We start from the raw sequence: 15,328 nt of genomic DNA on the forward strand, positions 1-15,328 counted from the left end.
GGTCTCCCACAGATAGGGTGGACTGAGGATGAGGATGATCACATCCATCAATGAGATCATCCGAAACACTCCAGATAAAAACTAGGGATTTGTGTCTTTTTTAAATCACAGGCATTTATCTTTTCTCCACTAGAAATGATAAATGTTCATGTAACTAAATTTAAGCATAAAATCCATCACAGAAATAGATAGTAATGCTATTATTTTAATGTTTTTAATGTACACTCTTACAAACATTTCATAGCTGCTATGTAGGTGTGGTATTTGTCCTTTCCATCATTCGCACGTTAGCACATGGAGACTATGTGGTTCATGAGGTACTGTATTTTTAAAAAAGACCTCTCTAATCTGTCAGGAGAGAAAGGACCGACACCACAGCAACTGACCACGGTCTAAGAAATCCAGGTTCTGAAGGGTCTCATTATTTCTGCTTTGGCTGAGTGGAAAAATGACCAATTAGAGACACCTCTGAGCAAAGAGAAGATAAATCTAGAGTAAGGCAATATGAAAAGAGAAAAAAATGGAACAAAATTTAACAGCCCCCTGCCTAATGCTGGGAATGAGAATGCATGAGATCACATTCATTGCCTTTAACAGCATGGTAGAGTCAAACTAATAGAACTTCATTAGAATGAAACCACAGAGCAACACATGCTAACTTGTAGAATAATAAAAGGTGAAGAATGCATGCAAAACAGGACATAAATTAAAAGTGGAAGCATAACTACTGAATGTGATGGTGGCTACACCAAATGGTTGAAGTCCTTGTATTTAGATCCATCTGAGGCAAACATAAAATGTCTGGTTTAAAATATTTTGGCTGGGCTTTAACAGAGTAGTGGAAGATGTGTGTGTATGTGTGTGTGTGTGTTTGTGAGCGCGCTACAAAGTGGAGATGGCTACGCTAAGTTTGGCTTGCTGCTCTGCAGGGAGTGAGGTCACAGCTGCTTGGAAGTGAGCAGGCTGCTGTTGGGCAAACTGTGTCATCAACATGGACAAAGAGTTCTGGGTCTCTGTGGAAAAATAACATGAGAAGAATTTAGGAATGATAGGAGAACACTGAAGAAATATCCCAAACACGACTTTATGACAGCTTGCTGACAGGAGTCTCAGGCAGGGGCTCAGTCAGGATGTTTATCGATCAGGTACACGCTGTCAGAATGTCAGAGCTTCATTATTCAGCTTAGTTCGTAGAAAGCAAACAGGACAAGGAAAAGAGAGAAATATTCACCTTGATCCACATCCTTGTTGCCCAGAACATGACTGGAAGCAGCAACTATGGGCTTCATTAGTTTCACAATCTGAAAGGAATAAAATCAGACTTAAATAAAACAATACTGTTGTATGTCCAGGTCTATGGACGAACTCACAAAGTGTGACAGGTTGTCAAACTCTCAATGAAATATATGAAATTTTGTCTAAATTCTGTAGGACTGCATAAAGTGTTAACATGTATAATGAATGTATGATGTTTTAATATTATGTAAAATTAAATGTAATAAATATTGAAAGATGACCTCATAGCAGTCCTGCTTGTGTTTGTCTCTGTTACACAAGTCCTGCATGTCATGAGATAATCCTTTAAGGTCTCGGTCGAAAATATCAGGGATCATTCGGAGAGTTTGATGAACAGGAAACATTTTCTTAACTACGTATAAACAAAGTCTTTATTTTGTGGTTATCTTATTAAGTACAACACATTTTTAATACAGTGCCCCCCTCGTTACTCGAGGTTAATGCATTCCAGGAACCACACACAAATAACGAATTCTGCGATAGAGCGAAAAAAACTACCTACTAAAAATCAGCGATGTGGTGAAGTCACGAGTGTTGATGCGCGAATACGGAAGGGATTACTGTAAATACTATATAGTAACTTCAAATGCGCAGAGAAGCCTTTATTAGAGACATAAGGTTTACACTAACAATGCATCACGTTTATAATCTCATGTGAGGACTAAATTCTGCACACAGCGAGGCAGGAAGTTATGATGCATTCATGGTGTAGCAGTCAAAACCCTGGAAAACATTACATTTGATTTATGTGCCTCAGGTGATTGCACCTCTGTGATAAAACCATTTAGAGACACAGAGGTCAAATCACTTTTAGATCCTGTATGTATAGAAGGCATTGGTACTGTACCAGATCAGGACTATTTGTGTACAGCATAGCCAAGCAGCTGAACACCGTCTTGTTCTCCTCCATGTCTTTTTTGAGGGGGAGACAAGCCACCAGTGCAGGAACAACCTGTTAGAAAACACACTTAGTGATCTGGCTGAACTACCTTTGAGGTTTTCTCAAAGGTCGCTGCTTGTGAGTTGTAAAATAAACATACCTGCTCTAGAGGGACAGCGCCCACGTTGCTCATGATCATCCTGCAAAGGGCAGCACACAGATTGTCGATCACTAAGAGGTCTGTTTCTTTGGTGAGCAGGTTAGAAAACACCGACAGCATCATGGGATAGTCTCTGGAACACGCTTCATTAAGGAACACGTGTGTGTTGTTGGTGCGGTAAAACACACTGTTATACAAGAAACAAGAGAGAAGGATACGACACAACCAATGGTCCGGCTGCCTCCGCCAGACATCCCATTCCAAACACACTGTTGTTGCGAACTTCGGGATCGCTATCCCTCATTCCCGCTACAAACACAGGAAGCAAACGATTGGACAGTCGGCCAGCCACGCCCCGGCCGCCGAGCACGCCCACCAGGGCATGAAGGATTTCTCCAATGGTTCCCACGGAGAAGGATCGCTCCGCCACGGTGCATGAGGATTTCTTTTGGAGGACAAAGAGATTCACAACTGCAACTCAGACACTGATTGGCTAAATATAAAAGGTACAAACAAAATATTGTGATGCCCTCTGGTCATGATGGCTATTAATAGCCTGGTAGATTCTTCTAATCAGATTTGTACCTCTATTTAATAGATTTACACAATCATGAAAAGAACATTTGACGTTTGACAAGGATCTTGTAGTTGCTGATTGTTTAGAACAAGTTCTTACAACCGCTGCAGTTTCAGGTGTTTCAACGGAGAAAATATGTTAAAATGACTTTTGTTGAACTGCCGTGTCCAGCAGTGAGTACCGACTCACCGTTTTGCTCATGATGAGAGGCAGCAGATCGTTGAGGAAAGGGGCAAAGCTGTCTCCAGGTACAGATGACGTCACAAGGGGGATTCCTTCCCCAGCAATCTCCAGGAGCATGGAATCATACTCTGCCTGAACCAGAGAGCACCTCCTCAGTAAGTAGGAACAAGGTGACACACAAGACATATAAACATACGTAGATGAACTTCAGTGTTCATGATTGTGGTGCTCAACACAATGACAGCAAACCTGCTGGTCTTCATCATCAGCTTCATCACCGCTGTCGCCCTGACAAACAATCTGAACACAAAGAACAGAAAGAAAAACCATTGGAGGATTACCAGTAAAAAGCTCCGCCTGCTACATATAATTTATCTGAAATTATTTTATTGCATTTTCATTTAACAAATAAAGCTATCTTCTCATCCTCAGCGGCCTCCTCTGCCTCACCTTCTTCTTGAGCACGTCACGGATGACGCAGCTGACCTCCTTCAGGTGCGAAGGGTTTTTGAACGCCTGCTCCTTGCAGGACTTGATGACGTTGTTCATGGCTTCCAGGATCCCCATGACAACAAGACGCTCGTGTTCTTTTCGCACCGATTCCACAAAACAAGCGAGCACCGCGTCGAGAAGCTTCAGTAGGGCTGACGGAGGGAGAAAGAAGCTCACTTAGAGACAGCTCAGAAGCCCCCGTCTGAAATCCCACTCAGAATGAGCCTCAGATCAACTTTTATTTATTTACTGGAATCAGAAAAATTTAAATGGAGAAAAAGTTTCTAAATAGCACAAAGGCTGCCTCCTGTGGGCTGAAAAATGCCTGAACTGTTTGCAGTGGTTAAGCACAGATCTGCGTAGAACCCACTTGTCTAATTTGATGTTCATTAATAACCCCCCCGGCTGTACCCTGGTGGTTGGCCTCCGAGGGATTCTCCTTCCACACCCGATGCTGAGCTCGACAAAACTGGCCCATGGCTCCAAACGCTGCCTTGCGGACGTCGTCATGGGGAAACTGAGGACACACGAAAGTTTGTAAATGATGCCGTAAATATGCAGGGTGTGGAGAATAAACTGACCAGACATGCCATACAGAAGGGTTCTACGATGAGTTGAGTGTGTGTTTGGACATGGGCTTCAGCTAGCTCTAGAAAGGCCAGCCCAGGACCTTCCACCAAAACACTACACACAAGCTTTATTTCATGTCCTCCTGTTGTTTCAAGTCCCAGAAAATATACCCTTAAATACACAGAGCAACAACAGTACTACTAAATAACAGCAGCATGATATCTGGGTGAAAATTATATCCGTTTTCAGCTGAATTCATTATTAGCCGCAATTTATCAAGCATCACTAACCGTACTGTCACCTGAAGAATTTCTCATTAAAGAAACGAGGAAAATAAAAATACACCGAAAGTCTACGTCAAACGGCTGCAGTGATTGGCTGAAAAAGCTTTCTTTACATGACAGCGCTACAGTGACTTACATCTCTCATCTCATAAACCTGCTCGAAGCTGGACTCCAGGAAGGGCTGGAAAGCAACGCTGTCAGGAGAAACAACACGCACACACACACACACACACAAAGAAATGTTTGACATGAAACTCACAGATTAGATTAGATTTCTGATGATAGCGTCAGACTGGAACAGGAATACCAGGATAACGTTATATATACCCGTGTGTGTGTGTGTGTGTGTGTGTGTGTCTCTGTTACCCTGTGCTGAAGGCGATCTCTCCCAGAGCCTCACAAGCATCTTCCTTCTCATCAATGTAGGCATTCTCAACACTGAACCTGAGAGACAGACACGTGGAGATGATCACATGATCACATTATGAGAAACAGCTCAACCATTTGACGAATGTGAGTGCTTTGTGTGTGAACTCTACCCCGCGACATCATGAACATCTATCTCTGTCTCATCTTCAAGGATATCATCCTCATCTTTTTGCTCTCCGCTGTCATCGTCATCGTCATCATCCACCAGGACAAAGGTCTTGTCCTCTTCAAGGTGCGCCTGACAAAAAGAGGGGGGGGGGGTCAGACATGATGATATATCACCACTAGGCTGCAAGCTTCATAATGTCCAGTGTTCTCATTTGCGTGCGTCCTTCCATTCAACAAAAATATTCACAATTCTTCCATTTCTCCACTTAAATTTAGAAAACAGAAATTGCCATTATGTTTTAAACTTGCGCGAGTTTCTCGTGAGGAGACTCACCTGCGTGATTCTGCCTCATTAAAATCGTTTTACACGCTGCAGTGAGAGCGAGGACTTAGTTAGACCCTCCAGAGCGAACATAATCTGTCAGTTCTACTTGGAGAGTCCTGTCGGGAAGCGGTATGAAACATCTGCTGATGTGATTACGCGCTTTGTAAATAAAGATTGATTATCACCATGGCTCCGAAAAAGATGCAAAAGGTGGAGAAAAAACCAAGTGACAATGAGTACTTTCTTGTATAAAAAACGATCAAAAGTTAAAGGTTCTGTCAGCTTGGGGCTGTTCCCACAGGAGAATACAGTATATGAATTAAAAGCAAAGACAACTATTTAGTGAAAACCAAAAAGTGAAAAAAAAAAAAACTATTACATCTTTATTTCTAAAACTGTTTTTCAAATGATTACCAGGCTTTTACATTTTGATAAAACTAATATATAATTTTTACTCGTTTTTCTTTTTAATTAAACAGTTAATTAACAGTTTAGTTTTTATATTTTACTATTGTCAGTGTTCGTTCGTCCGTTTGTCCGTTAGTCCACCAAATATCTTCGCAACCATTGCAGATAGAAAGATGAAACAAAAAGCAGATTACTCAGGCGGCAAAGGGGATAAAAATGAGATGATGACCTTGAGAAAAGTAAATCAAGATCAAATTTCAACTTTTGTACACTATCTATCTATCTATCTATCTATCTATCTCAGGAACGAGATAAGATAGAAAGACGAGGGACAAGGCCAGTGTAAGACCATAGATCAAAGCTAGTGCTTTGACTGCCTTGTTACTTTTGGGATGCATAAATGTCATAATGGGATGCACAATTTTTTCTTGAAGCACATCCCATGGATGCACTACTTTGTGGAGGTAAAATCAACTCTGGATGTCGTCTCTGTTTCATACCGTGATGCCGTCATTGGACTTGAGGGCGAGGAGCATGACTGTTGTGATGTCAGTGAGGTGAGGAGTAAGGCAGTCTGGGCTCACTATGGATACAGCAGAGAATAGACTGTACCTGTCAGCGGGATGACAGACAGACATTGAACAATTTTAGGTCATTACATCCTGTTATGATTGTGATTTCCTGGAACTTTTTCGCTGCAGACTGTGTTATGAAGAATTACCACACTGAGAAAAAACATGAAATATCAGAAAAACTACCTCCCACCGCCACAGGAGGGCAGCATCCTATCATGTAACCAAGACTATGTGCATGTCTTTGTGCACACATATGGTTTATGTGTTATGGTGTGGTTAGGGTGCATTTATGTTTTGTGTAAGCTGGATGCAGCTATGAAGCTTAACCGTCTCTTAACTCTTAACCCATGACTAATAAAGTGTAATTATACTTATCCCTACAATCCTATTACAGATCATTTATGTTGTGTGTCCATGGTGTGTATAACTCATGGTTATACATACATATAAATTTGTTGATGCTTTTTGTCTGACTCACACTAAAATCTTTCAAACATGTCAATTCCTGACATATTCAGGTTCATGTCCTGGGCTAATCTCTGCTTCCAGAGCTGCTGTGTTGTGAGTGGAAACAGCATTGTTGGGGGACAATGTGCAAAAAAAAACGATCAAAGGACCTCATGTGGCCTGGTGGGTATTTCGTCATTGAGGAACTCTGTGTTTTTCACAACACTTATCAGTAGGAGCACGATCTGACCAATGACTGGTCGACATAAAGAAGCAATACATGAATGCAAAACGTGTAACGAGCGAACCGTTGGACTTTCACCCCCGGTGCCAAAGGGACACTTTCAGGCCTTTTATATTCAACTTTGAGGCGTCTCCACCACAATCACCCGCCTCCTCTGTGCCTCCTGCTTTTGCACCTGAAAGCCATCGGCCATTCAGGGAAGGACAACATGTACCAGGTGAAAACGATGGCTGTGGCTGTGGAGTCTAAGCCACGCCCCATCGTCTTCTGAATTTAAATTTAGTATTGCAGTCATAGGTAATCATTAACATACAGACCGCCCCATGGTCTGAATGACACCATTAGCATCTACTTCAGAATTACCCTCTGAATGTGTGATAAGGATTTTTTTTTTTCCAGAACACAGTTGTACCTGTAAACAGTTTATCCCTAGCAGTGCCAGAATAGTTTGGGTAACTCAGTGGGATCCATGTACAAAACAATGCTTTTGTCACATACGTGCAGCGTCTTAAATCAGGGTCATCTATGGTGTCGGTCAAGTTGAGGCCAAGTTGAACACACTCTGCAGCAAGAGGGCTGAAGACATCTTTGCCGATGGTACGGGCCAGCACAGAGAGAGTATCTAACAATTCACGACAAAATAATACATGACTTCCATTAAAAATATGTCCAGAAACATTTATAAATGTACAAAAATCACAATTGTGTTTTACCCACCCAAAGATTGGGTTTGCAGAGACCTCATTTCCTCTGTGGTGGTAGTCAAGAAGCCTTTAAGGCTCTCAATGACTGGAGGGAAGTAGGGCTCCAGCAGCTCCTTGGCAGCATTAGCTGATGAGACAGTGATTCAAAAATAGTCCATTTAGAATCCAAGTGTAAAAAAAAAAACTTTACACAACAACCCTAAAGGATATTTTATCTGAAGCCGTTTCAGAAGCAAAAACAAATGTTTTGTTACTCTTGACTGTAAAAGTGCTTCCTTTGTGGGGAATATTGCTTAGAAGTTTAAAATTCAACATTATGCTTGCTGTTACATTCTTGTTTTGTTTATTAATGTCTGAGTATGACAAAATCTGAACATTGACTGTCAATATGAATTATAATGTGCTAGGCTCACACAGGAAACAGGTAAAATCAGATAACTTTATTGTGCAGATTTCTGGACAATTCTTGTTACCTATGGCACCGATGGCAGAAACAGCAAGCTCTTTTATCTTGAGATTTTCACTGTTATTAAGGGACAACAACATTGTCTCCATCAGTGTGGGCAAGTAGGGTTCAATATCAGCTCCTGTTCAGAAAACAAATGCAATAAATAAAATATTTACAAGACGGAAAACTGTTGCAAAAACACACACATCGTCAGATAAGACACCAGGTCATTGCATGGTTGTAAAGACTAAAGCTAAATATTATGTAAAGAGTTTTCAAAAACACTTCAGCTCAAAACCTCAAACAAAGCTGAAGTTTCACATAGATCTGTAATCCCCAAACTAAGGCCCACGGGCTGGATGCGGCCTGCCTCCACATTTGGCATGGCCCCCTGAACAGTACCAGGAATTTTTTTTAAAGTCTGTTAAGAACCCATAAAGGGTTATTAATGTTTGGTGACGTGTGGCTTTCTGGAAGACAATAAATGTTTACATTTAGACACCCAATCTTCAGTTTTTCTGTTACAAACTGACCCCGGCCCCCCATTAGAGAAGCGAAAAGTTATGTGGCCCTTACAGGAAAAAGTTTGGACTGTTGATCATTTCTACTCGTTCAAAGTAAAAAAAAAACAAAAAAAACACTATTTAATGTGAACTTTTTATTTAGTTTTTTAAAAATTTTTACTGACCTAAGTTCTCCATAAAGTTCTCCAGGGCGTAAAAGACCTTAGTAATATGGCCGATCTTGGCTTGATTCAGGGACGACAGGTAACCAAGCAACAAAGGCATCAAGTCAGTACAGTACTTGCTCACTTCAGGCTGGGAGGAAGAAGTAAAAAACAGTCAATAGAAATCTGACTGACTCAGAAAAAACAACTGGACTTATATTTGAACTAGATTTTGCATCAAAGTGACTGTATGACTGTGAAACGTCTTCAAGAAACAACAGCTTTGGATTGTGTATTGAATCACCTGTAAATGCTCAGAGAACTGCCCCAGAGCAAAAAGGGCAGCGGAGCGCACCACCTGGTTACTGTCTGAAAGACTCTGGCACACCGTCTGCAGCACAGTCGGGAGCATCCTAACACAGACACAGACAGCATTACCCTCAGATCCTGTGTTATTGGTCAACCAACAAAAACTTTGGGGAAAATTATTTAATATTAAAAAAAAAACAGGGAATTTCGTCACATCAGCACGACATACTTGGTGCGTATATGATCAGCGCAGCCTTCAGCCAAAACAGCCAAACACATGATACCCCCCTTCTTCTGATAAGGGTTCTCACTAGTGAGGCAGGCCTTGGCGAGGGGCATCTGTGACACCACAATGGAACAATGTCAGGAGGAGACGTGTGAGTCGTAGCTTTGCAAAAATTCACTGTCATGTCGACATCTGAGCGACCTACTAGTTGCTGAAACAGTTTCTCTGGAGGCATATGCAGAGCCATAGTATCGATGATCTAGAAATAAGGTCAACAAATTGCAACAGGTCATGATTGAGATCAAACTGTTGAAGTGAATGCCAATTTTTTTAATTACACAAAAGACAAACAGACTCCATATCAAAGCTGATAACCACCTGAGCAGCACAATGTTTGGGGCTGTCATTCTCTGTGCCATCACCATCATCATCCTCCTCGTCCTCCAGGTCTTGCTGACCAGGTGGGGGAGCTGCAACCAGCACAGGGAAAATGCCCTGCAGGATGGGGTTGAGTAGTTTCTGCTTCAGCACCGTCTACCGAGAGCAGAAGTTATTTAGTTAATAACACGTTAACAAGCCAAGGACTTCAATTATCCTCCGCACAGTTACACTTGCAATAAAAAATGTCCCCAGTAAATGATACCACATCTAAATTAATGAGGTGTTCCTCGTTTCTCTTTAGAGCCGATGATTATTACTGTACCTTGCTCTTCAACTTGATGAGGAAAGAAATACAAGACAGCGCTTTCACACGCAGAGAGTCACTCAGAGTGGCGTCACAGCCCACCTGACACAAACATTGATTGTGAACAAATGTTAAAGTTTCTCACGGACGGGCCTTAAATCCACAACAGAAGATATTTCAGACCATCAGTACCCACCTCCAAGCAGAAAAGGACAATGTTAGCCACATAAGGGACTATGATGGACACCTCACTCTCCATGAGTTCATTCAAAACCTCCATTGCTTCACTTGCTTGATCCTACACATGATAAAAAAAAAATCTAAAAACAAAAATACACATACAAAATAACCCAGCCATATTGTAAAAACATACATTACATTACAGTCTACCTCATTGGCCTTAATCAGGTGTTTTAGAGCCACAATCAGGCTCGGGATGATCGACCGCATTTGGTTCTGAAAAAAGAAAAAGGACTCATACCATGGTTCATTTAACATTCCACTGATTTATGGGAAGGAATGCATCACCAAACGACCCCATGTTTAAAGGTTTGAATGTCCAACTAAAAATTTTGTTTCTGTTAAATACCAAGAGTAAAACTATCGTACCAACTCTTCTGAGCCGGTGGAGGCCGTAATGGCGGTGAGACTGAGGATGCTGTAGTACAACGCTGTTGGGTTGTTGTGGTCCTGTAGTACAGAACTAAACAGCTGCAGCAGCTGATTGTAGTGAGGCTTGAAAGGTTCAGGATTGGATTCTATCACTTTGTTGAGCAGCAGAAGGCCAACCTGATAATCAAAGGTTATGTACCATGTAATACAACATAAAAGGAGAGTCAATCACATAAATATCTGCAGGTAACTTTGATCACAAAAGAACTAACTACAAAAGTTTAAATCTGAGTTGTCAACTGCACCAAAATATATAAAGTACTCTACTTTTAGCTGAAAACATAGTTATCATCTGGTAACTCTGACAAAGCTATCTTGACAACCGATTTAAGACAAATTAATTGTGGAATTCAAGCAGGCAGGAAAATGTTTCATTTAGTTGCCAGTGTAAAAAGGAGTCCAGGCATGTTTTATTATCATTTGTAGGTATTTACGATAAAAGGAATAAGAAGGGGGGAAAAAACACCTCATTTAAATTCAAAGCTATTGAATGTGTTTTCTACCTGTCTGTCATGGGGGTTGCTGCTCTTGGTTGACTGATTGAGGAGCTGCAGCAGGGCAGGCCAGCGGTCTGGTGTCTCGTGTTTTACCATTACTGCACACAGCTGAGACAGCGAGTGCTGAACTGTGTGTCTGAAAAACACACATGTATTAATAAATATATACAGTCTGACTATTAAGTGCGCACACACTTGATGTCACATTCATTTGTACGATTCAACTAAAAGTGTCCATTTTGTGACTGTTGCAGCTTACTCTGTTTCCTGCATGAAGGCCTGCAGCACCTCTGCTTTAAGGCTGCATGATTGAAGACAAACATCACAATTAAAATCGTGTTTTTCATGTTGAAACTCTTCAATAAAATGAAGACTGAATGAATGAACCTCTCTCTGTCACTGGGGCTGATCTTCCTCCAGTGTTTCTTCACCCTCATCCTCAGCATCACAGCAGCTGATTGTCGGATCTAAAGGGTAGAAATCACAAAGGACTGGAGTGATATTCAATGATATCTGAACAATTAACATGTATGGCCTGGTGTGACCCCCCCTGATTGCTAATTTCCCTAAACACCGAGTTCCCCACAATACCTGAGGGTTTAGGGAGCCCCTCATTACAGCACAAAGGGCTGGGATGATGGCCGGATCTTGGAAAGCCTGTTTCAGCTTCGCGGTGGCCTGAAAAGGGGACAACAAGAGAAACCTACTGGCACCATGAGTAGTTAAGACAAAATGTGACCCTTCATCTCACATTTACATTTCTTTTGGCTGCTACCTCTGTTACAGAGAAACGAGACAACATTTAGTTTAGCTGCTAGCAAACTGTAATCAGAAGAATAAAAAAGCAGAATTAGATAATAATGTATTAAAAGCATCTGATAGCGACTCAGACAGAAACCCCACTCGGAGAATAAAGAAGAAACTTTCCTCTTCAGGGAGTTCAAAGTTGCCCCACATGTCTGTCTGATGCTAGCATGGACAAATTAGTGATTAGCATTACCTGCTGAATAACGTTATTGTCAGGCTGTGACAGCTGTGACAGAATTTGTTCAAGCTCCTCTGTCATCTTCTCAGAAAACAGCTACAACTTCCGTGATGGGTTTTATATAATATTATAAATCTGATGATAAATTAGGATCTTGAACTTCTGGTGCGCTTTCCCCCCACGATGCTAACTCGTGTCATGTGTGTAAACAAATCAGGAACGGACACTTTTTTTCCCGATGAACGAGCAACTTTAACGTAAATATTCACGCCAGAAGTCCAGAAATATATATTTATATATACAACGTTTTTATATGCCTAAAAGTAACTGTGGCAAATTCGAGCCCCGGTCTGCATGCGGATCAGAACCGGCCAAAAGCTGCATGTGAGAGGAGTTAAAGGAACCTTCTGCCGCCACTGGTTTCACCCCGGTGGAATCAAACAGCGGCACCAACCAGAGAGGAGGCTGCGGTGCAGCCGTCCTGCACACTGAACGCTCTGTTTATGGCAAACCCATGCAGTCAACGTGCAGCTATATGATATCTCCTTTATGTATTTCATTAAGCAGCAACAATTAAAGTTTCGCCGTTGTGGGACCAATAACATATTTCATTTTGATCTATTCGGAATTATATGGAGTGTGTTTTGTGTTGTGTTCTTTTGCAAATAAAAATGAGTCATTATTGTATTACTGGATTGCAAATAGAAAGTTTGGTGGTTAATCTTGGATGTGGAGCTGATTCCATTCCAGTTATAATAAATATCACTATAATTACCTTTCAGACACCACAGAAACATGTTTAATTGTGTGGTGCTTTAAAGGTGGTGCAGCAGCTTCACAGATGGATTACTTGGTCATCAAAGTTCAAGTAAACTTCTTTCAGAGCAGATCATTCAAACACACCCCAACAACCCCCCACCAGACACCTTTCTGATTACCCCGGTGGACAACAATGCCCCCACATATAGTGGACTATCAAACGGACTAACGACCACGGCATTTGCATGCCATCCCTGAATCAATGTAATATCTAGTAGACGATGACTAAGATTTGTTATTGATATCAACAATGGCTGAAGCTTTCCATTTGTTTATATATAAACAGGGATTTCTTATCTTCACCAAACGCAAGTACTTCTGACTTGAGGTACCTGCGATTTGTGAACTTTTTCTGCACAAGATCCTACGTGGTTTACTGATTTTAGATTAAAACCCGAAGTAAAAAAAAACAAAAAACATGAAACTTAACTCACGCCGTGAGCATCTTTCTCCTACCTGTTTTTTTTTTCTTCTTACTTCTTTCTTACGCCACGGATCGGTTTCATCGAAGTCTGTATTACCATGGACCGGCCTTCATTTTATTAACAGATAATAAACAACCTTATGTTCATAAATTAATAATAAACAACATGTCTGTAAACGAAATTATTAATTCTAGAACGAAAATCATTTCGAATAAGAAATAATTACAATAAAAACAATTCGATTCGAATGACTGCATCGATGAAGTTTTAAGCAAGATGTAATTTTTTGAATGATTTTAAAAGGGTCAACAAAATATATGAACAAAAACTTAACACTAGCCTGACTCCAGCCCTGACTTCACAACTGTATCACAGATCATTTTCCTTTATTAAAGATAAATGATTTAAAGCAACATGCATGACACCAACACAAACAATCTTTTTAAAATTGTGTCTGACACAGAAACCCCGTCTGACAACAAATTCGTCTGAACAAGAAAAATCTCTTTTCAAGAAATGTTGGAAAGTGATAATGATTCACTGAATGAAAATTAAAGCTAATTTTATTTATTATTTTGGTGATTAAAACAGAGGAAAAGTTTTTTTTTAAAATGTATGTGTAAGACTGACACATTATTATGTGGTGTAGGGGCATCAAGAACAAAAAATCCAAGTGTTTACATATAACATTTATATTTTAATAAACTTAAAGCAACACAGTTACCGAATTCAGTCATTTTTATTGGAGTAACTTTCATCCTTTTCACTTTTTTGTGTGGAACTTGAAAAGAAGACGACCAATCAGCTTCCACGCCCTCATCTACCTGCCCCCACCCGCTGGGAGCCTTGAAAAGGAGCCACCAGACAGGTGAGGGGCCAAACTTTTGGATGTCCTTCCACGTTCATTTTGTGCCTGAACTGGTGACGATCGAGTTTTATTCCGTGTTCTGCTTCACTGGAGTCGCTTCGTTGTTTTTTTTGCCTCAAACTTCAAGACCTCCTGCTGAATTTTAAGCATCTTTTACTGCTGCTGGTTCTCTGGCAACTTTTGCGCTTGCTGGTCGCCGGTTTATTACTTGTTTTTCGTTGCATCTCAACAGCGAAATGTCGCAGTCCATATTCGCTCCAATCACCGACACAGATCCTCAATCCCGGAATGAGATCCAGCGGACAGGCAGCGGTTCGGCCAGCGATCCGGACCGGATTTCTCCAGGTCTGTATTTCTTTGTACATTCAGTGACTGATGATTAATTCTCGATGCAATGGAACTTTTTCCATTTCAACTCTCCAGATTTTTACTAATAGTTTCATTCTTCCTTAGTTTCGTGCAGTTCTGGCAGCGGAATTCCAGATGAACTCCCGACTGCCCCCCGTCAGCCCAAAAAGAAAGCGCGTTCAAGCTTCTCAAGAAGTCAGATGAAGATGCTGGTCCAGGCCTTCAATAAGCATCAATACCTCTCCAAAGATGACATGCACAACTTGGAACAAAGAACTAAACTGACCCATAAACAGGTGAGAATTTTTAAAACGTTGTTAAACTACAGTAGAGGCAAGATCTTAGGCCCAAGCCCGAGTTCAGGCCCGACCCGACCCGAAATTCAGGCCGGGTCGGGCTAAAAAGGCCGTAATTATAATTACGGTCTTTTTAGCCCGACCCGGGATTTTTCAGGCCCGATCTTACCTCCTAACTGCAGACATAGCAATGTTGTTTCGTTGTGGGGCGGCAGAGGCCCAGTGGTGGAGCGGCTCGCCCTGATTCAGGATCGGCTGTTCTATTTCCCGCTCCCGCCCGAAAACACCCGGAATGTGAGCTGACAGTGGGAAGTGTCAGCTCAGCTCCGGAGCACTGCCGAACCACTAAAATGAACTTTCTTAATTTCCCTTCGGGCATCAAATCGGTATATAAATTTAAA

The 15,328-nt window shown here is 41.3% G+C and overlaps 1 protein-coding gene across 1 annotated transcript; it reads right to left on the reverse strand.

The window, feature by feature from the left end:
- Positions 1-217: 217 nt before the first annotated feature.
- Positions 218-12,530, reverse strand: ipo4 (importin 4). Its single transcript, XM_068343932.1, has 30 exons — positions 12,187-12,530; positions 11,778-11,864; positions 11,574-11,653; positions 11,446-11,487; positions 11,193-11,322; positions 10,627-10,806; positions 10,408-10,473; positions 10,214-10,315; positions 10,036-10,119; positions 9,711-9,866; positions 9,538-9,591; positions 9,336-9,445; positions 9,102-9,210; positions 8,819-8,948; positions 8,156-8,269; positions 7,696-7,809; positions 7,477-7,600; positions 6,213-6,324; positions 4,982-5,109; positions 4,809-4,886; positions 4,579-4,636; positions 4,000-4,105; positions 3,547-3,740; positions 3,346-3,396; positions 3,103-3,228; positions 2,555-2,781; positions 2,337-2,469; positions 2,144-2,248; positions 1,232-1,301; positions 218-1,013 (listed from the first exon to the last, which is right to left on the reverse strand). Exons 1-30 carry the CDS (start codon positions 12,250-12,252, stop codon positions 883-885), a joined length of 3,267 nt encoding a protein of 1,088 aa, XP_068200033.1. The 5' UTR covers positions 12,253-12,530; the 3' UTR covers positions 218-882.
- Between the last annotated feature and the right edge of the window lie 2,798 nt (positions 12,531-15,328).

The sequence above is a fragment of the Antennarius striatus genome, chromosome 20 (assembly GCF_040054535.1).
Source record: "Antennarius striatus isolate MH-2024 chromosome 20, ASM4005453v1, whole genome shotgun sequence".
Classification (NCBI taxonomy): domain Eukaryota; kingdom Metazoa; phylum Chordata; class Actinopteri; order Lophiiformes; family Antennariidae; genus Antennarius; species Antennarius striatus.

Bases quoted from the DNA above. Each gene is read 5' to 3' on its own strand.
- ipo4 (XM_068343932.1), bottom strand. From the start codon at position 12,252: ATGACAGAGGAGCTTGAACAAATTCTGTCACAGCTGTCACAGCCTGAC. The intron at 7,810-8,155 runs GTAACAAGAATT...CTGTCTCATCAG, and splicing joins TTCTGCCATCGGTGCCATAG to CTAATGCTGCCAAGGAGCTG. The intron at 5,110-6,212 runs GTATGAAACAGA...TCTTTTTGTCAG, and splicing joins AGTCCAATGACGGCATCACG to GCGCACCTTGAAGAGGACAA.